This window comes from Lissotriton helveticus, chromosome 8, assembly GCF_964261635.1.
Source record: "Lissotriton helveticus chromosome 8, aLisHel1.1, whole genome shotgun sequence".
In the NCBI taxonomy this organism is placed as follows: Eukaryota; Metazoa; Chordata; class Amphibia; order Caudata; family Salamandridae; genus Lissotriton; species Lissotriton helveticus.
The window spans coordinates 184,213,365-184,237,395 of NC_136069.1; the positions used below are offsets into that span (position 1 = coordinate 184,213,365).

General features: G+C 51.0%; 1 protein-coding gene across 3 annotated transcripts in view; it reads right to left on the bottom strand.

Moving 5' to 3' along the window:
• Window positions 1-24,031, bottom strand: part of LOC144772494 (E3 ubiquitin-protein ligase TTC3-like) — a 1,119,388-nt gene that overhangs the window by 847,406 nt on the left and 247,951 nt on the right. For 2 of the 3 annotated variants that reach the window (XM_078656861.1, XM_078656859.1), the window contains exons 12-14: window positions 8,161-8,323; window positions 8,024-8,069; window positions 6,284-6,413 (exon numbers count right to left, since the gene is read on the bottom strand). In XM_078656861.1, coding sequence (XP_078512987.1) covers window positions 6,284-6,413; window positions 8,024-8,069; window positions 8,161-8,323 — 339 coding nt within the window. The remainder of the gene's footprint in view (window positions 1-6,283; window positions 6,414-8,023; window positions 8,070-8,160; window positions 8,324-24,031) is intronic. The other variant, XM_078656860.1, reaches the window with a different exon arrangement.

A 24,031-nucleotide genomic window follows, 5' to 3' on the forward strand; every position in this document is an offset into this window, starting at 1 on the left:
CTTGAACTCCTGTAGCTCCGTCTGCAGAGGTGTAAGAGATGTTTGAGGAGAGGCTAAGTTTAAGAGGACGTCTTCTGCAAATAGTGACATTCTGCGATTGATCGACCCAAAGGGAATAGCCTGGATGAGAGGTGAAGCCCATATTCTCGCTGCTCAGGGTTCCATGCTTAGGGCAAATAAAAGGGGGCATCCCTGTCGTGTGCCCCGTTCCAGCGAAAAATAATCAGAGACTGTCCCATTAGTGAGGACTCTCGAGCGAGGGTGGGCATTGGTGGCTTGAATCTGTGTAATGAATTTTTCCCCAAAACCAAATTGTTGCAGTGTGTGGAAAAGGAAGGACCAATCCACATGATTGAAAGCTTTCTCAGCGTCTGATGTCAATAGCACTGTGGGTATCTTTTTCCAGGTGGCTTTTTCTAATAAATGAGCCACTCACTGAAGATAATAATGCATCTGTCGCCCTTTAATAAAACCCAATTGGTCAGGGAAGATTAGATCAGGTATGACATCCTCCAGTCAATTAGCTAAGATTTTAGTGTACAGCTTCGCATCAAGATTTAATAGTGTGATCGGCCGGGATGACTGACATTTACTAGGGTCTTTTTCCTAGCTTTGGGATTACCGTTATGAGAGCTTCTCCCATGGAAGGGGTGACAGCTCTTGTCTCTGTAAAGGAGTTAAAGAGAGTGAGGAGTCAGTTCTGAGCCAAATGTTTTATAGAACTGGACCATAAGCCCATCCCGTCCTGGGGATTTGTTTAGTTTTAGGAGTTAAACACTTCCTGGACTTCGTCTTCCCGAATGGACTCGTTTAGAAGTTCCTGCTGGCAAAATGTTAGGGAGCATGGGGTCAGCCAAATGATCTAGTTGCGTGTGGGTGGCGATGGGCCCTTAGTGTATAAGGTCTTATAAAAAGCTCGAAAGGTCTCTGCCTTCCCCTCCTCTTTATACGTCAAATCCCCATTTGCTTCCTGAATTGGGCTAATTTAGTCTTTCCTGTTTTGCCTTTAACTGCCGAGCCAGATGGGTGCCCACCTTATTCCCCCTCTCGCATGTTGTCTGTTCGAGGCGCAATAGGGTGAGTTTTGCTCTGTTAGCATGTATGGCCATTTTACCCCTCACCACAGTCACTTTCTGATGAAAAGCAAGGGTGTGGGGTTCCTTGTGAGCTCTTTCCACCTGGAGAAGTTCTTCCTCTAGTGCCAAACTTGGTCTTCTGTCTCATCAGTGTAGTCGTAAGCTATATGCATTTTACCCTTAAAAATCACTTTGAGTTCATCCCGAATGAGGCAGTCCCTTGTCAGGGAGTTCGGAAAATAACACCTAAGGAAGGATGATTTCAGTCCTGGCCAGCCAAAGCAGCTTCCCCCAAAGTGTGATCGGAGAGCAATATTGGGTGGACATTAGCCACCCTAATTGCATGCTTTAAAGTTTGGTTTACAAAACCATGGACAAGCTTGGAGTAAGTTCTAGGGGAGTGTGAAAAGCTCAAGTTGTGTAAATTCTAGCTTTGTGGGTGGGAGAAGGTGCCCATGTGTTATCTCTGGGAGTGAGTACTGTCCAAATCTGGGTCCAAAATTAGATTAAAATCTCCCACTATCATTATCCGGCCTTCTGCAAAACTCCCTCGCAGGCTGAAAAAGGAAAGGACTGTCTGGTTCGGATTTGGGACATAGATCGTGACTTGTGCATTTGGTACCACGTATGAGACCTTTGACAATCAACATCCTCTCTTACCTGACAGTTTTAACGTTGGCTGCTTGAAATTTAAGAGAGGAGTGGGATAGGAGGACCACCTCATCATGCTTAGTACTTGCAGACAACATGTATATCAGAGGATAAGACTCGTGAGTTTCCAGCAGGGCCGCTATCTCGGGGTGACTGCCATTGGTTCTACATTGTAAGGTACCGCTCTATGCGGTCCAGTTCAACTGTTATGTGAGTGGAAGAGGATGAGCAGCTCCACACATTCCCCAACGCTAATCGCCCCTCCGCCCTCTCCAAGGCCCAACCCGTCCCCCCCACTCCCCCATGGAATAACTCTGGACAGACATTCAAAACAAAACATAATTCATTAATACTATAAAGATTAGGAGGCAAGGCTCCTCACTATTGGTAAAACTTTACTGTTGATACATATAGTTGGGGACTTTGGTCCATCACTGCATAGGTACTGCATTAAATCAGTTAGTAGGCTGCTTACAAAATAGCATTCTTGTAGGAGGCACATTAATCCCTTACGATGGTAACGTTTTTGCTAGAAACTAGGCATCTCCATTGCTGATCACTAAACTCATTCACTGGGAGTAGCGATCTTGAGGCATAAGGAATTGTCTTTCAGACACTCAATACTACTGGCTGTGCTCTTTGGCATGCATGTCACACTCCTCATTATGTAAGAGCTTAATAAGGATGACCCGGATTTATCCTAAATGTGCATTAAAGTTGATCTCTGCACTATTTTCTGGGAGGACATTAATACAGTCCTCGACGGACACCAAGGACAGATCGATATAGTGAGCACGTCCATTCGAATAGCTGCTAGTACACCAGCAAGTAATGTGATTCTATATGATTGATAAATGGTGATATATGTATCCTATTATGAGGGAGTTTATGCTTCACTTATCTGTTCATGATCCAGCATGCATATTGGGTACTGGATGCCTACACAGGAGACACTTACCTGGATATGAGATGCAGATATCTTACTCTGATTGCTTTTTTATCACTCCCTGGTTATTCGGATGGCGTCGCTGCCCACGGGAGCGAGGTGATGAAGTTAACACCACTTTAGTTCAAAGGCTCTATTACATAAGGTTATCAAACCAGATGGCAAGTCGTAATAGAATATTTCCAGTTTGGTGCCCAGATACAGCATTATATGGCGGGCCTTTAAGGCTTGCATAAGGATATGTATTTTTAGGTAGTTCTTGGGGCTTTAAGGGGTACAGCATAAAGATGTGATCTGCTACAGAGCTCTACTTTCATATGCAAACTTTCTGGCAAAACTCGAGGCTGGGTGAAGGACGCAACTATCTTGCAATGTAACGTGTCATTGTTCTGAAGCCTGGAGGCTGGTGTTTATGTGAATGTAGGTGAACTCCACTCCTAATGAAGTGCACATAGTGATCAGTATGAAGCTTGCGTATGAGGGAGATTGGCGCATCTACTTGAGGGTGCAGCACATTTGTCTTGTGATTAGAAGATTAATCAATTTCAGAAAGGGTACATGTCTGATAGGAACCTCAGGATACTTGGGGTTCAAGAAGAAGCCAGAGGTTTAGTGATTTTTTGTTTTTCCAAGTGAGACTCCCAGGTGCAACAGGTATGCTGAAACATTGGTCATATGCGGACTGTGTCACGTAACCCGTGCTGTTCCTAACTGATGTGGCCCAAACTGGCTAAACCCACTGGACGTAAGCCAAAGCTGATTTGCGCAAGACTGGTTCCTACCTGAAACAGAACTGTGGCAAAAAAGGAAAATGAACAGGAATGTGACCATAGTAATTAGCAGTCGCTGAGATTGTAGTATTTCACCCATCAATTTGTTTTTCCTAGTGTCTGGTACGTTCATGACCGTATACTATAAATTTCCATACAAAGAATTTCAGCGTCATTTTGGATTTCAACCATTATTATGCTTCTAAAGTTTGATATAGAGCCACACCAACTACCCAGTTGTTCACATAGAGACATTGCCCACGCGAAGATTGAAGAAGGGCATTACCCATTCTTTAATTTGCTCAACTTGTAAAACGTGACTGAAGCATAGATGCAAGCTTGGAAGGAGGGTCCTTTGGGCTTGGAACTGACAGTATTGCATTGATTGCACTGACATGCCAATGATGCTAAACTGTTGAAGCAAAACCAGTGAAACATTGTTGACACTCTCCATTGTTAGGAGCAAATATTTCAACTGCATTCGACAGGCATCTGCCGAGAGTCTCTGTGTTAGAGATGACATACCTCAGACTGCCACTTGATGCATATCTTAACAAGATCTAAACAATATGAACCACCACGAATGACTGCAGTGGATACAAGTTCCAGCCTTCAGCCTCATTTCCCCAACTTCATAATATGAACATTGTAAATTTGGAGATAGTGGATTGCAACCTCACTGTCTGTGTCTAAATAATGCATCCTGGGGCACTAGAAATAAAGGTCCATATATTTAGAATTTGTTTGTATTAAACCCTAACAGCTACACAGTCATCTCGGTCTCCTTTCCGCCACAGAGTTGACCGACAAAGAAAGGTGAAAGCTGCTCCGACCTGTAATGTACACTTCACCATTTTCTCTTTTTCCCCCCAGATCCAATCCACTGCGCCTTCACCGCTCATGACTCTCTCCCTCCTTCCAGTTCCCAAATGCAAATTTCCTCGCTGACGCCTGTAGTCCAAGGCTCTATTTTAGTTCCTGTGTAACACGTTTGGATCCATCAATCTTTAGAAGAGGCTTTCTAGGAATTGCTCCAAATGTTTTGTTATAATTATACTACAAAGTAAATGTATTTCTTCTTGTGCATGTGATTTTATTTTTCCCATTGGGAACAGTAGGTGAAGACAAGGTTGGTGTCCATGTAAGTCCAGGGATTTGGTGCCAAGCTCTGAGGTGAAGACATTAAGTTTCATTGCTAACCCTGCATTCGCCTTTCAGTCACTGGCCTTGAGAATACATTCTATATATGCATGATGGCAAGAAAGTTCTTTAGATGATCAATGGCATGCAAGTTTATGATCTAAGATAAGATAAAGATGAATAGTGTCCATGTATTTATGAATCTTGACATTTTTCTCTGGCAGGAGGACTCCATGGGACTGAATCTAAAGGATGAAGATCACTGGCAACATGACTAAGCCTTGGTAGACACCAGAGAATATGGCGCTAGTTCGAATCTGGAGGAGACCATTTGGCAGAATTGGGGTTGTTTTTTCAATGAGTGGGAACCATAGCAAGATGATACCATGAAAGGTCTTTCTTAAGGCAAGGGTGTTCAGCAGATGTTCTAACTAGCGGTGTAAAATACTGCAGAGGTGTTGCATAGAACTAGGAGAAAATTGTCATCACAAATTGATTGATTTGTAGAGCATTGTCTACTACATGAATAGTTTTGCCATCACTCTGTCAAATTATGGCTCTTATTCTGTCTGTGTAATACGCAGATTCTCCCTTTATAGCATTAACTCGTAGCTTTGAAAATGCCTTAGCCAACTCTCAAAGCTGTATTTTTTGCAGTTATCATTTTAGGAGAGAACCCTTTATGCATCTTTATCACTGAATTTAGCCCAGTTTCTGCATTTTACAAACAACCAGGAACCATGTTTAGGTGACAAGATACAGATGACAAAAAAATCCAGACCAATGCCTAAAAACACCCAAAGAACAGGGCAAGTTCATAATACTTCTGTTTGTGTCAGGCACAAAAAAAGTGGCAGCAAGGGTGATATGTTGCACATTTATGGGCAGGTGTAACTTCCAGAAAAGCAGTAAAAGCTCGATGACCAGAGTTATTATGTTGACACCTAACATCCATTCCTGGGATGAAAGTTTCCAGATTGAGTTCGATGTCTATGCATAGTTCAATAACATCTAATCAGTGGGCAGATGCATCCATTAGAAGGCTAGTGTTTACATATCTGATAATTTAGTACTTGCCGATTTTATCTTGGGTGAAACTAGAAGTTCCACCTCATGCCAAGTTACACAGTGATTGTGTCACATTTTTATGTACCCAAGTGATTTTAAACAGGGATAATACTCAAATGCAGAAGGGTGGATACCTGGGCAATGAATGTATAGAGTTTTCTGGGCTTTTCTTTTACTTTTCTTGAATCAAACTATTAAAATGCATTTGGATGATTCAGGAGACGTCTGATAAGCATGTCTATACACGATTCTGTGGATAAATAATACGGTTAAATATTGCATGCACTGCACACATTCTGAGGTGAGTATACAAGTACAATTGTAGTGCATGCCTCCAAGTCTAAAGCAAACATTAAATGCCTGCACGTTTGCCATAAAAATCAAAGGAAAGATCTACCTGCTCCCAATGGGCAGTCTGCCCAATCCCAAATATTATGCTAAAATATCCAAATAAGAATTTTCTAGGCACATACATTTTGTGTGTTAGTTAGAATTTACTTTATAATAGATTTTAGACGTAATCACTTCTACATTACTGTTCCCTCGCAGCATTAGAGAAATGAGAAAAACATATAATGAATTAGATAACTACCAGAAATGAATCATACTGTTCACAGCATCTGCAAACTTACCGTACTGTCAGTTTTCTTAAGACCAGTGGTAGGAATCGGTGGCACTTTCTTCTTTTTTTTCTTAGTTGTTCTAGTATATAGAAAAGCAGACAACCCGAGGTCCACACTTGGTGCATTCTCAAAGAAGGAACTAAGAACATTACAAAGAGCAAGTATTTAAGGAACCATAACTGAAATACCCATTGTAAGGTGAACTTTGATAAGGCAAGTAGAAAAAAATATATAGATGTATCACATGTTGGCTTGAAAGATACAAATTACTGAATTTCTTTGAGGAAAGATTCTATTTTTGTCACAGAAGAGAAGAAACACTGCTCTGCTTGTAGATTAGTAGCTGCAAAAATACTCTTTATGACACAACAGAACAGACAATCTTCACACATATACAACTAAATTCTCTTGCAGAATGGCACTTAGCTGGTCTTGCTCTGGGGTAGACGCTAAGATAAGAGACCATGGAAAGTAGGGAGGTCATGATTTGGATCTTCTACGACAACAATAACGGAGATCAAGTCAGTTTTCCTTTGCCTCATGTAAATAGGATAAAGCTTTACTTCAGGAAACATGTAAGTGCTCTTACATCTTCACATATGCTTAGGATAATTCAATAGCATGGGACCTCTGGGTCTGCAGATAGCAGTGACATCTAGAAGGATTTTTCTGTTTATATTTTTATGGACAAAAGGACCTTCGGGTATGTTTAGTTAGTAAATGATGGAACAGGATGTTTTTTGTTCAATATGTTTTATCAGCATTTCAGAGGAAATTGTTAATTAAAAAACATAGATATAAAAGAAATCACAGACAGTCGATAATCAAAGACTATAAATACCCTTGCCAGGAGTCCACTCATGAAGACCACATTCAGAGAAATAGAATTGTAATAAAAAATTGATAAAAAAGACAAAAATATAAACTCAGAAAGCACAAAAGAGGGTAGTCATCCCAAACAAAAGTAACAGTCGTGGGACAAGTGGCCGCAGTGTATGCTTCCTCAATCATCTAACATCCAGACAATATTTAGCTATAAAATACTTCATCTGGGCCAAAAATAAACATCTGCTACTTCTTATAACGACAACTTTAACTTACGGATATATTTTTAAGAATAATGAGTTTAAGCATTTGGCATTCCCATTTCTTATTATTTAGGATAGTGCTCAGAGAAATTTCGTAAAATCCTAAACGAATGAAACCTTAAGTTGGAGCTCTTAGTTTCTTACCATTAACTAAAACTCCTACCCAGTATCTTTACATTTACTTTGCTGGAGTGGGAAGTGGAGGAGGTGGGGGTGGGACTATCGGGCATAGAAGAGGAGGATGAGAATTAGTGGTGGTAGGGTGGGTAGGTCCATGATTTGTGGGTGAGTGGGAGGAGGAGTGCGTGCATGTATTACTTAGATCAAACCTACTTTCATTTATTTTTATAAATTTAAATGTTTTATAACTGAGAAAGCTAGGCTAAATATCACAGATGTTCAAGTGTTTCCATAGATTGCATACTCAATTTATTTCAATTTTGTGTATAAATCATCCATATAAAATCTATTGAATACAATCATTCATCAGATCGTTTCATAATCTGCTAATCTTTCTACATGAACAATGTTGTAGAATCAACCTTTGGTTTTAACATTATGACAAGCCATCTTTTTAACAGGTCAGTTTTCAAAAACTTTACAAGCAATAACACTGTACTTCAGCAAATGTTTTAAATACATTAGTTTGAGAGACGCTTACTTTTGTGATGGAATTTCAACATGTGGAATGCCTGCTTCGTCTGCAGCTTCAAAGAATAAAATGCATAATCAATCAAACAAAATATGTTCAACCCAAGGAGCAATGTTCTGTATCAGATATATACACAAAAAAGGTACCTTGTCGTTCTTCAAGCCATTTTTTGAACTTTAAAACTTGCTGACCTAGCTCCTTTACTCCATCTGGGTCACCCTCGCACAGCTTCAGAGCTTTAAGATTAGCCTGAAGAGCTTCCATATATTCACCAAGTGCAAAAAGAGCATCACAAAATCGATAGTGACCCTGATGAAAAGAATGCAAATAAAATTATATACACCGTGGTAACACTTTTGTCTGACAGTAATAACAAAACTTTGCAATCATCTTTACACGGACAATAAATATCTCAGACTTTAATTTCTAAGGAGATAACCAAAGGACTCATTTACATAATCCTAGGATCAGGGCTGCTTAGCTGCGATTCATATGAGCACTAGTGAAAACCTCCACCAACACTTAATCGTGGAAAACATTATGAACTCAACAATAAGTAGAGCGAGGACAGTGAAACCTACGCTGATCTGATGTGCTTAGCTATTCCTGACACTTCATGCAGCTTTCCTAATCTGGAGTGACGTCTCTGGAGTCTGACCAACATTGGGTCAGGGGAGGGCGCCCAGCAGTAACAGCTAATAGTCAAGAGATCTGTGTGCTGGTGAGTAAGAGCCTAAAGATGGCTCCATATGTATCTTGTGCCTCCAAAGGATCTGCCCTATAAGCTGGCACCCCAAGACATAGTATCGCTAGTGCGGATTCGAAGAACATGAATGGTTATGTTGTAGAGCTACTTTATCAAATGAAACAAACACATTTATTGTGGAAAGTATCAGCAATCTGATCATCCAATTCTGAAAACCTGAGAAATAACCTTGAATATCTTTATCTTTTTTTAAATTTTTATCAATTCGAAACAAATACACAGCACGCAATACACATCACCCCTGAATCCCGACCAGGGGATGCAATAGCAATAGCTTTTGGTTCAGGTTCTGACATTCAACCTGTATCTTTTGGAATGCATCTACATATTGAGATGTCTTTAAATAGAGTCTCTCTCCTAAAGCAGTCACACACTACAAACTAAAAAACTGCAAACTATAAGGAATTAATACCCTGTGCCATTTGCAGAGGTTGAAACATCAATATCATATTTTGGTTAAGGTTCTTGTATACATATGTATAAAAACTGCAATCAGCCACCACTTTAGCCGTTGTGATTACAAGTGATACACTCTTTACAAAAGATGCAGCAAGACATTAAAAATAAGAAAGAAATAACACCCTACACCATGCCAGAGGATGAACGGGCAACCCATCTTTGTGACAGGCGGGAAATTAGTATACAAGTAGGCATGGAGCATACACATGTCAGACACACCCCTAAGGTGAGCAGACTGCTAGGAAAATTCTGCCATCTTGCTAATGGCAGAATTTAGGAAACTGGGACAGGGTTATGCCCACAGCGAGTGGTCATCTAGGGGGCATAGTTACCCCAAGGGTAGCTAGACTTTTGGCTACTACTCTTCACTCCCCTAACGCCCCTGAATTTAGTATTTAGGTGGCCCCCTGAATCCAGTACTTCAGATTCTGCTGACTAAAAAGAAGTAGAGAACACCGCAAGAACTGACGGCTGCTGTCGACTTTTGGGATCAAACCCTGCCTGTCGCACAGAGACTGGACAATTGCAAATACCCTAATCGTCCCGCAGCTGTGCATCCTCAACAAGCCCAGGAGGGTTGCCAGCACACCGCCAAGATGTCAGCATCTTCCCTGGAGTAGAGGACCTACTTCACTGCCGTCACCAATCACAATATTCTGTTTAAAGAAGCTGCTGACCACGAGCAGTAGCCGCCCAGGAGAAGGTCAGCACACTAAAGGAGGGGTCAGATCCGTCTTCCTACCAAGCCTAAAAACGCCAGGACCTCTATGAGCCTTCCTGTACCAATACCCGGGGTACCAGACTCCATGCCACAACCAAAGCTTGTTTGAACCAGAGTATGGCCTTAACCTACATCACCGACGACCAGCCGATGAGGGATGTCAGCACCACAGACGCCAGCACAGAGAGTGGCCGAGCTGTCCTGTTTTTGTCCCCCTTGCAGGTCCCGCCTGACAACAGTGAACTCTGTGATGCGTATGAGCCAGCTGGCTACACCTGTTATTTTTCTAAATTGGTTTGGATCTCCTTTTTGAGTGTGTGCATCATTTAATGACTCTGTGTGCACAAATTGTCTAACACTCCTCTGTGATAAGCCTAAGGCTGCTCGACCAAACTACCCTAGATAGAGAGCCTTTGGATTGTTAGAGCACACCCCTGCCCAATTTAAAGGGATACACCATAAATGTTTGGTATACTGTTTTAAGAGACACCTTCCTACAGCTAGCCATTGAAGGCTGGATTCATCCATTCTGGGTTCAGAGAGCCCGCCAGGTGTTGAACCACCAGGGAAAATCCCCGACTATCCAGCCATGTGCAGAGACACAGGGCCTCTTGACACAGGGTCCACAACCCTACCCTGCCCTGTTTGTTGCAGTACCTGCAGTAGCCTTCCCTGGACTGAAGGAAGAAAGGCTTTCAATGCCAGCCTGATCACTTCCAACAAGTTTTTTTTTATTTATTTTTTTTATTTCAAAACCTTTATTGAAACAAACAAAGGCTGTTAGACGGGGACCTGGAGGGTCGGCCGAGCACAGTGATCGCACAGACAGGTAACTTCCCCCCCACAGATGGACACCACACAAAGATCAGGGTAACACCTTTTATAGGCACTTCTGGTAGTAGAGTGGTACGATACAAGGCGATCAGGACACGATGATCCTCTCAATTCTAGTCTCTAGTAAGGGAAGGGGGTAGCGGGACAGTCTTGGTACCCACGGGTACTGAGGTGTAACGGTGATAGCTCACAATCCTCGAGCTCGGTGTTCGGATGGGTCAGACCGCGGCAGCGCCGGCAGGTCCCGAAGAGGTCGTAGGTGGCAACGGGCCGCGGCAGCGCCAGCAGGTCCCAACGAGGATGAAGGTTACAACGGGCCGCGGCAGCGCCAGCAGGTCCCACGAGAATGCAGGTTGCAACGGGCCGCGGCAGCGCCAGCAGGTCCCACGAGAATGCAGGTTGCAGAGGGCCGCGGCAGCGCCAGCAGGCAGGACAATAGTTCACAAGGCAGGGCTGTGGCAGCGCCAGCAGTCAGTCAAGGATGAGTTCGTCGCGGTGTCTCTCGACTCCAGGATACAACTGCCTTCCTGTCCTGGGGCGGCCTCAGTTATAGGTCTGGCGCCCTTTGATGTCCGGACCCTCGCTCTTGGAGGTCGGGAGGTCTGGGATGAGGGAGTCCAGACACCCAGCAGGGGGGTGGAGCCAGCGCCCGAGGGGGCTGGGGGTGCTCGGCACCTGGCGGGGGAGAGCCATCGACACTTCTTACTCCCATTGACCTGCCAAGTGGTCCGTTCACCTCCTGGGTGGAGGGTGGTGCCGGGCTGTCGGGGCCTGGCCAGGCCCAGGGTTGGGGTCGGACTGAGGCCGCGCGGCAGCGTGGTGCCGTGTCCAAGATGGCGGCTGGGCCGGGCAATGGTGCTGACGGCGGCCCGGGCCCTGTCCTGCGGGGAGGGAGCGAGCCCTTCATGTGGCCTGTCCAACATGCGTCCCCCCCAGCTGAAGGCGGGGAGAGTCACCCATCTTCTTGGGGACTTTCCTCGTCGAGGCGGAAAAAGCGGGACAGGCCATCCGCGTTGGCGTAGTCTTGGCCAGGGCGATGCTCCACAGTGAAGTCCATCCCCTGCAGGGAGATGGACCATCGCAATAGTTTGGGGTTCTCCCCCCGCATCTGCATGAGCCATTGCAGGGGCCGATGATCTGTCTGTACCCGGAAATGGGTTCCGAAGAGGTACGGCCGGAGCTTCTTGAGGGCCCATACCACTGCGAAGGCCTCTCGCTCAATGGTGCTCCAGCGCTGTTCTCGGGGCAGTAGGCGTCTGCTGATGAAGGCCACGGGTTGGTCCACTCCTTCGGGGTTCAGTTGGGAGAGGACGGCCCCAATACCATGGTCGGAGGCATCGGTCTGCACGATGAACTCGCGGCTGTAGTCGGGGGCCTGGAGCACCGGAGCGGTGCACATGGCGGCCTTCAGCGTCTCGAAGGCCGCGTGACAGTCGGGAGTCCAGTTGACTCGTTTTGGGTTGTTCTTAGACGTGAGTTCCGTGAGGGGCCCCACAATGCTGCCATAGTCCCTCACAAACCGCCGGTAGTATCCGGTGAGCCCCAGGAAGGCTCGGACCTCTGTTTGTGTTTCGGGGGGTTGCCAGGACTGGATGGCAGCTACCTTGAGTTGGAGGGGGGCCACCAGACCGCTCCCCACTTGGTGTCCGAGGTAGGTCACGGACCCCGGGCCGATTTGGCACTTGCTGGCCTTTATGGTGAGGCCGGCCTGTTGGAGGGCCTGCAGGACCGCTCTGAGGTGGTGGAGGTGGTCTGCCCAGTGGCGGCTGTATACCGCGATGTCGTCCAGGTAGGCGGCGCTGAATTCTTCGAGGCCCGCCAATACCTGGTTCACCAGTCTTTGAAAGGTGGCTGGAGCGTTCTTCATGCCGAAGGGCATCACTCTGAAATGGTAGTGCCCATCCGGGGTGGAGAAAGCGGAACGTTCTTGGGCCCTGGGGGTGAGGCAGATCTGCCAGTAGCCCGCTGTCAGGTCAAAGATGCTTAGGTAGCGGGCTGCCCCCATGCGGTCGACTAGTTCATCTGCTCGGGGGATAGGGTGAGCGTCGGTTCGGGTGACCGCGTTCAGCCCCCGATAGTCGATGCAGAATCGGAGCTCCGGCGTGGTGCCCGGTGCCGCGGCCTTGGGGACCAGGACGACCGGGCTGGCCCAGGGACTGTCCGAAGGCTCGATGACCCCGAGGGCGAGCATCTTGGAGACTTCTTCTTGGATGCATGTACGTACCCGATCCGGTACTCGGTACGCCCGGTGTCGGACAGGAGGACTGTCCCCCGTGTCCACGTCGTGCAGGCACCAGGAGGTGACTCCGGGTGCGAGGGAGAACAGGTTTGCGAACGGCAGCAGGAGGGCCCGGCAATCTTGACCCTGCTCTGGGGTCAGGGCCTCGGAGAATCGGACCCCGTCCACCGAGCCATCTCTTTCCCGAGTCCTCAGTAGGTCAGGGAGGGGCTCGGAGTCTCCTTCTGTGCCACTGTCGGTCGCCATCAGCAGGCTGAGCTCTGAGCGCATGAAGTGGGGTTTGAGCCTGTTGGCGTGGAGGACCCGGAGGGGGTTCCGGGGGGACTCCAGGTCGATGAGATAGGTGACGGGACTCCTGCGCTCGATCACCTTGAAGGGCCCCGTCCATTTGTCTTGCAAGGCACACGGTTCGATGGGGGACATCACCCATACCTGCTGACCCGGTTCAAACTCGATGGAGGAGGCATGTTGGTCGTACCACTTCTTCATGTCCTCTTGACTGGCCTCCAGATTGGCTTTAGCGATCTCCCTGAATTTCCGGGTCTGATTTCGGAGGGTCAGGAGGTATTTGTAGACGTCCGGAGGGGTCTTTAGGGGGGCCATTTCCCATTCCTCCTTCACTAGGCTGAGAGGCCCGCGAACGGGGTGTCCGTACAGGAGTTCGAAGGGGCTGAAGCCGAGGGACTTCTGGGGGACTTCTCGGTAGGCGAAGAGGAGGCACGGTAGTAGCACGTCCCACTGACGGCGTAGGGGTTCTTCCAGCCCCATGATCATTCCCTTGAGGGTGCGGTTGAACCGCTCGACCAGTCCGTTCCCCTGGGGGTGATAGGGGGTGGTGAAGCGGTAAGTGACTCCGCACTGCTGCCAGAGGGATTTCATATACTTTGAAATAAAGTTCGTACCCCTGTCGCTGACGACTTCCCGGGGGAAGCCCACTCGAGAGAAGATCCCCATCAAGGCTCGACCCACTACTGGGGCTGTTATAGTACGAAGGGGGACCGCCTCAGGATAGCGGGTGGCGTGGTCCACCAGGACCAGGATGAAGCAATGCCCCTGTGCTGTTCGGGGGTCCAGGGGCCCCACAATGTCTATTCCCACCTTTTCGAACGGGGTGGTCACCACGGGGAATGGTTGTAGGGGTGCCTTGAGTTTGCGGCCGCTCTTCCCGCTGGCCTGGCAGGTCGGGCAGGACCGGCAATGGTTGGAGACGTCATTTCTCATTTTGGGCCAAAAAAAGTGAGTCACCAGGCGGTGGTAGGTCTTGTCTTGGCCCAGGTGCCCGGCCAGGGGGACATCATGGGCTAGGTTCAACAGGAAGTCTCTGAAGTGGAGGGGCACCACCAGCACTCGTCCGGCCCCCAGTTCTGCGATTTTCTGCTCGCTGTACAAGAGATCATTGTCCCAATAAACCCAGTGGGCCCCGGCTGTGTCTCCTTGGCTCTGGGCGAGCGCTTGCTGTCGCAATCCCTCGAGGGAGGGGCAGGTCTTTTGCTCCTGCCGGAATTGTTCCTGGGTGGGCCCCCCTTCTTGACGCCACTGAGCCAGGTCGGGAAGCTCGGGGGGCTGTGTGGACCCCTCTGTGGTGGGGTCCGGGTGGTCGGTCTGGAGGAAGTCTTCTTCTGGAGTGATCGAGGGCGGAGGTGCTGCCCATTCTGGTTCTTCTGGTCTAGGGATGGTGCGGGTGGCCATGGACCGGGTGGTTACGCACGCCCAGTCCGGGAGACCCAACATCCCCAGATGCTTTCTTCTTTCCACAGCGGCCCACGGGGAGCTCTCGAGATCGTTCCCCAGGAGGCAGTCCACGGGGGCATCGTCGCGGACAGTTACTTTCAGCATGCCGGACACTCCTCCCCATTCGAAGGGGACGCAGGCCATCCGACACAGGCTCTCCGAGTTATCTGCCAATCGGACGGGGCAAAGTACGTTTGGTAGGATTTGTTCTGGGGTCACCAGGTGACAACGGACGGCCGTCACACTGGCCCCGGTGTCACGCAGGGCCTCGGCCTTGCGCCCATTGATGCTCACCCATTGGCTGTACTTCCGAGTGTTGGCGGGCAGGGGAGTCCGCGGGACCATGTCTCTTCCTCCCAGGCATGCCAGGGTCATGGCGGCGGGTTCCCACTCGAACTGCTCCGACTCATAGGTCTCCGTGTCTTCGGAGACTTGTTCTTCTCCCAGGGCGGCGGCCGCCATCTGGCGGGGCCCGGGGACCTGGTTCTTCGGGCAGGTCGGGTCACTGGCATAGTGGCCGACTCGCTGGCATCGATGACACGTCACGTTAGCTCGGAACCCCGGGCGCATCGGGGGGTTTCCCCGGCCTGCTGGGGCCGGGGTGGCGTTAGTGGGCGCGGCCGGGACGGTGTCTCGGCCCCGGCCCGGGCCTCCTCCTCCTCCTCCTCCTCCTCGGGGACGATGATGACCTTGGTTGGTTCTGTTCTGCTCATTCGGCCCACTCCGGGCCACTCGGGTGCTCTCCCACCGGTCAGCCTCGGTGGCGAGCTGCCGGGGTTCAGTCAATTTACTGTCGAGGAGGTGCTGCCTGAGCTCGACGAAGCAGTTGTTGGAGAGGTGCTCCCCCCTTAATGAGATTGAAGAGTTGTTCGTAAGTGGTTACGTTGTTACCCTTGATCCACCCCTCGAAGGCTCGGCTGAAATAGTTCACGTATTCCAACCACGTCGTACCTGGGATCCGGGTGCAGTTGCGGAACCTCTGGCGATACATTTCGGGTGTAAGCCCATATCGACTGAGGAGGGCGGCCTTCATGTGGTCATAGGACGTCATTTGATGGTCCGGAAGCTGCCGCAGGGCATCACGACCCTCGTTGACGAATCTCCCCCATAGACCGGCTCCCCAGTCACTTCGAGCGACCCGGTGGGCGGTCATGGCAATCTCATAGGCCTTGAACCACTGCTGTATGTCGTCGTTCCGGTGATATTCTCGGACCACATCCTTGGGGATGTGGACCTTCTGCTCGGTAGGACCCGGGGAGTGCGGTTGCTCGGGCACCCCTAGGTTTTTGTTCAGTTTGCGTATTTCTATCTCCGCTAGTTTGCACTCGTGCTCGTATGCCAGTCTTTTTTCTTCGAGGTCTCTCTGTCTCTGTTTTTCCTCTCGCTCTTCTCTGAGCCGTAAGTGTTCTAAGTTTATTTTTTGTTCCGCCAGTTTCAATTCTCCGTCTAATCTGAGTCGTGCCAAGTCTAACTCATGTAATCTATTTTTTTCCCGCTCTTGGATCTCTTCACGGGAAGGGCCTGTTCTCCGTTCTTCCGTCCGGGTGGTGTTGACTTCTGGGGCTGCGGGGTCCCGGGGGGTTGCGGTATTTGTCTCTGTCCAGGCCTCTAGGGCGTTTTTGAAGTCTTCTTTTGTGCTTAGCCCGGTGGTAGCAATGCCTAAGTCCATGCAAAATTGTTTGAGCTCTCGGTGGCTGTATTCTTCCAGCTTTTCCATCTGGAACTTCTCCGCCGATCCGCTCTCTTTGGTCGTCATTGTGGTTTTAGTCGTAGGGTGAGTTACTGTCTGTACGGTACGCGTTGGTTCGGATCCCACCGCTGCCACCAATGTTAGACGGGGACCTGGAGGGTCGGCCGAGCACAGTGATCGCACAGACAGGTAACTTCCCCCCCACAGATGGACACCACACAAAGATCAGGGTAACACCTTTTATAGGCACTTCTGGTAGTAGAGTGGTACGATACAAGGCGATCAGGACACGATGATCCTCTCAATTCTAGTCTCTAGTAAGGGAAGGGGGTAGCGGGACAGTCTTGGTACCCACGGGTACTGAGGTGTAACGGTGATAGCTCACAATCCTCGAGCTCGGTGTTCGGATGGGTCAGACCGCGGCAGCGCCGGCAGGTCCCGAAGAGGTCGTAGGTGGCAACGGGCCGCGGCAGCGCCAGCAGGTCCCAACGAGGATGAAGGTTACAACGGGCCGCGGCAGCGCCAGCAGGTCCCACGAGAATGCAGGTTGCAACGGGCCGCGGCAGCGCCAGCAGGTCCCACGAGAATGCAGGTTGCAGAGGGCCGCGGCAGCGCCAGCAGGTCCCACGAGGATGAAGGTTGCAGAGGGCCGCGGCAGCGCCAGCAGGTCCCACGAGGATGAAGGTTGCAGAGGGCCGCGGCAGCGCCAGCAGGCAGGACAATAGTTCACAAGGCAGGGCTGTGGCAGCGCCAGCAGTCCGTCAAGGATGAGTTCGTCGCGGTGTCTCTCGACTCCAGGATACAACTGCCTTCCTGTCCTGGGGCGGCCTCAGTTATAGGTCTGGCGCCCTTTGATGTCCGGACCCTCGCTCTTGGAGGTCGGGAGGTCTGGGATGAGGGAGTCCAGACACCCAGCAGGGGGGTGGAGCCAGCGCCCGAGGGGGCTGGGGGTGCTCGGCACCTGGCGGGGGAGAGCCATCGACACTTCTTACTCCCATTGACCTGCCAAGTGGTCCGTTCACCTCCTGGGTGGAGGGTGGTGCCGGGCTGTCGGGGCCTGGCCAGGCCCAGGGTTGGGGTCGGGCTGAGGCCGCGCGGCCGCGTGGTGCCGTGTCCAAGATGGCGGCTGGGCCGGGCAATGGTGCTGACGGCGGCCCGGGCCCTGTCCTGCGGGGAGGGAGCGAGCCCTTCATGTGGCCTGTCCAACAAAGGCGAATAAGGGTGAACAGTTAGTCTGGTACAAATCATTATGTGCATGTATACAATCGTTTCCTTTGGTTCACAATAAGTTCAGAGTATACAATTTGAGCACCTAAGTAGAAAAGGCAAAGTGAAACAAAGCGAGGAAGTCCATTCTTCGCAGAGCCCAGTTGTCATCCAGGTCCAGGGCGACAGGAAGGAAAATAAAACACTGTGATATCAACATTAGTCCAGCGATCCCGGATGACACAACAAAGGTGGAACAGATATAAGGGCAATGTTCCTTCACCCATTCGCCCAGAACCTCCCAGACCCCCCCCCTTGCTGCCGGGCTGAGCAAAAAGAGCAAGGAGATAAAAAAAAAATGTTTTTGTTTTGTTTTGTTTTGTTTTGTTTTGTGGGCTTTAGTCATGGGATAGGGTTGAAGCTACCCTACCTCTGTGTCGGGTCCTCATGTGCCAGGCTGTTTTGAGCAAGTGAGTCCACCTGATCTGTGCATGTGGAAGTCAGGGTCTGCTGTGATAGCGGGGCGTCTAATCTCATCAGTTCCTGATCATCACTCCCCAGGCCTGCAGAACCTCAGGTAATTTCCCATCCCTCCTCGTATGCCTCATATGCGCTTCTTCCGCCAAAGCCCATTCCCCCAGATCCACCCTCCACCTCTCCGGCAATGGGCCCTGTGGGGACAGCCAGTGGATTGCAATACGGCGTCGAGCCGTAACTAGGCCCAATATAAGGAAACGTCTGCTCACTTTACGTTTTGGGTCCTTGGGGATCAAGCCCAGGAGGCATGGGCGTAGGTCTAAATCAATTGCCCAACCTGTAATCCCTATCAGGGTCTCCAGAACCGACTTCCAATAAGATTGGAGGGTGGGGCACGTCCATACCATATGGACAAAATCCGCTTGGGCAGTGCGACATTTCGGGCAGTGGGAGTCTCTAGTAGCATCAATGACCTGAAGCCGTTTGGGGGAAAGGTAGGCCATGTGCACTATATTATATTGAATTTGTTTAAAGCGGTTACTCACCGACACCTTCCGCGCACACATGTATTTTTTCCCATTCGCGGGAGGTGATTTCCTGCTGACACGCCTGCCGCCATTTGTCCTCTATAGTCAAAGGTCGTAATGTTTTATCTTTCCGGAGAGCCCTTGCTAGCATAGTGACTAAGGTATGGGCGTGAGTTGGGGCCTCCGGAAACGAGGGCCATAGCTGTCGCGCGGTAGCCGCGAGTTTAGCGTACTGAAGGAACTGTCCCGGACCGAGCTCAAATGTCGTGACCGCATCTTGGTATGTGATAAATTGTCCGTCTGGGTATAGGTCGGCTAACATCAAGCAACCCCCCTCCAGCCATTTGTCCGTGGACATGACCCTCGCAATCCGAGCAAAGGGTGGCATCAGCCACATATCCATGTCCGGGGCGAATGGGGGGCGTCCAATATGGCGTCTCACCACCCGGTCCCAGATAGAGGCCCCCAGCCGCACCAATGGAGGAACACCATCCTGATGTCCCCCTTTCTGCCAGAGTAACGCTCCCAGCTGTTCAGTGCCACAGGTGCCCTCCAACAGGGTCCGCTCCCAGGAGGGGTCCGTGTCCAGCCATGCGATAGCATGCTGCAGCTGCGACGCAAAGTAATACAGCTCCAGATCGGGGACTTCCAGGCCCCCTGCGCCCCACTTGCGCTTCAGGACTTCCAGGCCTACTCTGCACCGTTTCCCATTCCACAGGAGAAGGATCAGGAGGGAGTCCAGTTCGCGGAAGACCCGGTGCGGTATCTCGTAAAAGGAACCCTGCATCGTATACAGGCAGCGCGGGAGAACCACCATTTTTATAAAGCGATCTTCCCCATCAGGGAGAGCCTCAGGGTGTTCCAAAAAGCTATGCTCCCCTTTAGACCCTGGAGTATCCGTCCCATGTTGTGACGGTAAAAATCAAGCGGAGTCCGAGTGATCCGAATCCCCAGATAGCGGAGCGTGTCCTCCACCCAAGGGAGTCCCACCTCCGGGCGCTGGGCCCCCTCCCTGTCCGCCTGTCCACCTATAGCATAGAGTTCGGATTTTGCCCGGTTCACCGCGAGGCCCGAGGCGGCCGCAAAGTGTGATAGTTCAGTCATCAGGATAGGGAGCGATTGTCCCGGTTGGTTCAGATAAACCAGGGCGTCGTCCGCATAAAGGGACACTATATGTTCCATTGCCCCCACCCTAATACCCTGGCCCTGTAGAACGGAACGAAGATGGCATGCAAGTGGTTCCATTGCCAGGGCGAAGAGCAGGGGTGAGAGGGGGCACCCCTGACGTGTTCCTCTCGAAATTGGTATCTCCTCCGAGACCCACCGGCCCGTGCGAACTCTAGCCACCGGTCTGGTGTACAACAGCTGAACCCATTTCACAAACCCCTCCCCAAGGCCCATTTTCAGAAGCACTCTCCAGAGGTAGGCCCAACGGATAGAATCGAACGCTTGTTCGATGTCCAGGAAGACCAACGAATTATGCTCGGCTCACCCCTCCAGGGTGCGCATGACATGAGCCAGGCGGCCGATATTGCGCAGTGTTCCGGCCCGGGATAAACCCTGACTGATCGTCGTGGACCAAACGTCGGAGATGGGGAAGGAGTCTGGAGGCCAACACCTGGCTAATAATCTTCAGGTCCACGTTCAACATGGAAATGGGTCTATAGGACCCGGGAAGGGTGGGGTCTTTGCCTGGTTTGGGTATCATTACTATCGTCGCCGCCCTCATAGACTCCGGAAGGGAGCCACGATCATAGGCCTCCATCGCCACTGCTCGGAGTTTCGGGACCAGCACCCCTCTGAACTCCTTATAGAGTTCTGACGCCAACCCGTCCATCCCCGGGGACTTCGCCCTGTGTAGGTGGGCAATCGCCGCACGTAGTTCGTCCTCGAGGAGAGGGCCCCCTAGGTCTTCCTGACTATCTGCTTCCACCACGGGGAGCTGCACCTCAGCAAGGTATAACTCTATGTCTCTAGTGCCAGCGACTGGTTGAGATTCCGAGTATATCCCACTCAGGTGGGCATGGAACACACCATTAATGGCCTGTTGGGTATACACCACGCGGCCCTTGTCGCTCTGTAGGGCCAAAATCAGGTGGGGTTGGGTTTCAGCCCGGATCAGGCGTGCCAGGAGTTTCCCGGCCTTGTCGCCCTCTGCGTACCATCGACGCCTACTAGCCGTCCTATTAAATTTACCTAGCGAGGCCCAGGCATCATCCAACTGTTGCCGCGTGGCCGTCCATTCGGGTCTCTGCTCTTGGTCAATGGGGAATTCCTTTTCCATCTCAGCTAGGCGATCCTCGTGTTGGCGGAGTTCTTGTTCTAGTACCCGTTTAACCCCTACCTCCGTAGACATACATGTCCCGCTGAGGACCACCTTCATGGCGTCCCATTCGGTCACCCTTGTGGTGGTTGATCCCCAGTTTATCTCAAAATAAGCCTCTAGTGCTTGCGCTATGGCCTCCTTATACGTGGGGTCCTCAAGAGCGTCTGTGTTAAGTCTCCAGAGTGGGATCCGAGGCCGTGGGCCACCCAACGAATAGGTGAGCAAGAGCGGGGAATGATCAGACAGGTATCGTGCAAGATAAAGGACCTCTTCTACCCGGTCCAACACCATGCACTGCAGGAAAAAATAGTCCAGTCTACTGTGCGTATTGGCGGCAGGCGTGAAGCAGGAGTACACCTGAAGAGTGGGGTTGCTGTGTCTACACACGTCAGTTAGGTCATAACTTTGTAGCATCTGGGTCATTGCCTCCCGCATTTTTGGTTTAGCATCCGCCTTTGTCGGGCAGCGGTCCAGAGTCCCGTCTAGTGGGCAATTGAAGTCCCCTGCTATGATGAGCTCCGTTTCAGGGTCAATATCCAACTGTCCCAGCACATTGCCCAAAAATCCCCCCTCGTCAGTATTAGGGGCATCAATATTTATGAGGCATACACTACGCCCATCCAGGGTGCCAACCATTATTACAAACCTGCCCTCCTGGTCTAGCTTGGTGGATGTAGCCTTAAAGGGAGTCCCCGGTGCCACCCAGATTAGGGCCCCCCTGGCGAACCCTGAGCAGGACGTAGCAAAGAACTGTCCCCGCCATCTACGCTGAACATACTTAAGGCAATCTCCCCAAAGGTGCGTTTCCTGTAGGAAAGCAAAGCTGACCCCGTAACGCCTGAGATAGGTGGCTATTCTAATCCGCTTGATTCTATTGTTAAGCCCCCTAACATTCCAAGACAGAAATTTGTATTTGCTTATATCACCTGCCATGAGTTGACCCCGATGTGTTGAAAGATGGCCCGCCATTGAACTGACGCGGCAAACCACACTAAGCAAAAACAGAACAGGACCCCGCAGCAACCCTCCCCATCCCCAAACAAACAACCCCAACAGTGTCCACCCGCAGGCGGTAGTACCACATCTCCCAATCCGAACCCGGTCAGGAGACCGCGAACCCCGCCCCAAAAGAAAGCACCCCGCCCCCTCTAACCCTCCCAATTCAATGCACAATTAGGAACTTAACATTAAACACTCTTCGTCTATGTGCAAACTGATCGTCTCTGTGTCCTTCACTACCCACAGTCGGCAATGTTTATCTGAACACTGTAGTAGTAACGTGAAAGAGACGACCAAAAGGAAAATGGTGACCAGAAAATAAACTATAAGAAAAACCCCTCCCTACACCCCATGATTGAGCCTTCAGCCAATTGTCTGGCACCGCCCGGCGCAGCCCGGCCTAGGCCTAGCCGGTCGTGGTGGCACGGTACAATTGGCCTCTTGCAATTGGAATTTAGCACAACAAAGCAGTCACTGGAATCAACAGGTCCTCTGTGCCCCCCTTCTCCCAGTTCAACAGTCTTAGAGTTCCGGAAGGTAGTCCAGTTCCAGGACCTACAGGTGGTAGAATCTCCCCCATGCAAGGAACTAAAGATATACTCACAATGTCAATGACCACTCCACAGCAGATACTGAACACCAGGTGTAGCCATCAGATGGCACGCGGCTGGCCGGGTCGGCGGTACCCCCCTGGTCCGACTGTGTCTCCTGCACCAGGCAAAGTGGGGAGAACTGGTTCTGAGTCGGAATTTCCTCCATCTCCGTCCGGAGGGTACCATCGGGGCCCACCGTGATGCGTTCATTCTGTGTGGCGGAGCACCCGCCCGGGGACTGACCTCTTCCCTCTCTGCGATTGCTCTGGCGCCTGGCATTCCATCGTCTTTGCTCCTGCCATCCTTGCGTGTGTCCACAATCCTCCAGGCCCTGTGCGTCCATCCATTCTTCCGCGTCCGCCGGGTGGTCAAAGAAATAAGTTCGGTCACCGTGTTGCACTCGCAGTCGGGCTGGAAAGAGCAGGCTGTATTTCACCTCATGGGCCCGAAGTCGTCGTTTGACTTGCAAGAAATCATTCCGCAGGTTCTGAACCTTCTTCGTGTAGTCTGGGAAGCTGCGGATCTCGGTGTTCTCATATTTAGGCGGTCCGGACCTGCGAATATGCTGGAGGAGTATGTTGCGGGCCCTAAAATAAATCAGCTCACCGGCCTAGATTTTGGAGCCCGTCCTGGGGGTCAGGCGGCCCACTCCGCTCCGGGGCGCTCACCGCTCACTCCCAGCACTGTCGGGGGGGCCAGCCGTCAATGAGGCAGACAGTCGCAGCAGGTCCCGGTCCGAGGTCCCCGGCGTCCGTGCACCGCCAGGGGGTCACAGGCCTCAATGCCCCGGCCTCAATTTAGGAGCCTGCCCCGGGGGATCAACGTCCCATCACACCGTCGCTCCGGGGCACTCACCGTCGCTGCCGAGGGTCGCGCGTCCCCACCACAGATCTGGGCGCGGGGGGGGCGGTCAGGGGGGGGGGGGGGGACGACGACTCTCCGCACTGCCGCCGGGCCGCACTCTCCACGCAGGCACTGAGGCACCTCACCGCGCGGCAGCCGCCATCACTCAGGCACCGCCGCGGTCAGGATCAGCAACAGTCGGGCAGACCCCCGCCGTTTCCAGGGGCACCGCAGTCGGCACCAGGCAGCCAACACGATCCAGGGGGGCACTACACCCCAGGAGTAACAGTTAAATCTTCAAACGTGCCAGGATTCTGTAGGATCCAGTGGACATCGGGCAGGAGCTAGACTACAGCACGTCTAGTCGGCCATTGCGCCAAGCCACGCCAGAGACCAAAGTCCTCTGAGCTCCACCACTCTCAGATGGCCGCTCCATTCCAGAAGTGATGCATCTGTCATCACAGTTATGTCGGACTAGGGAAGGGAGAGGGGTCTGCTACTGACCCAATCGCAGTTCGTTAGCCACCAAAGCAGACCTTTTGCAGTACCCTCTGAGATCTGGGCCATGTCAGAGAGATTCCCCTGATGGTGCGCCCACTGGGACTT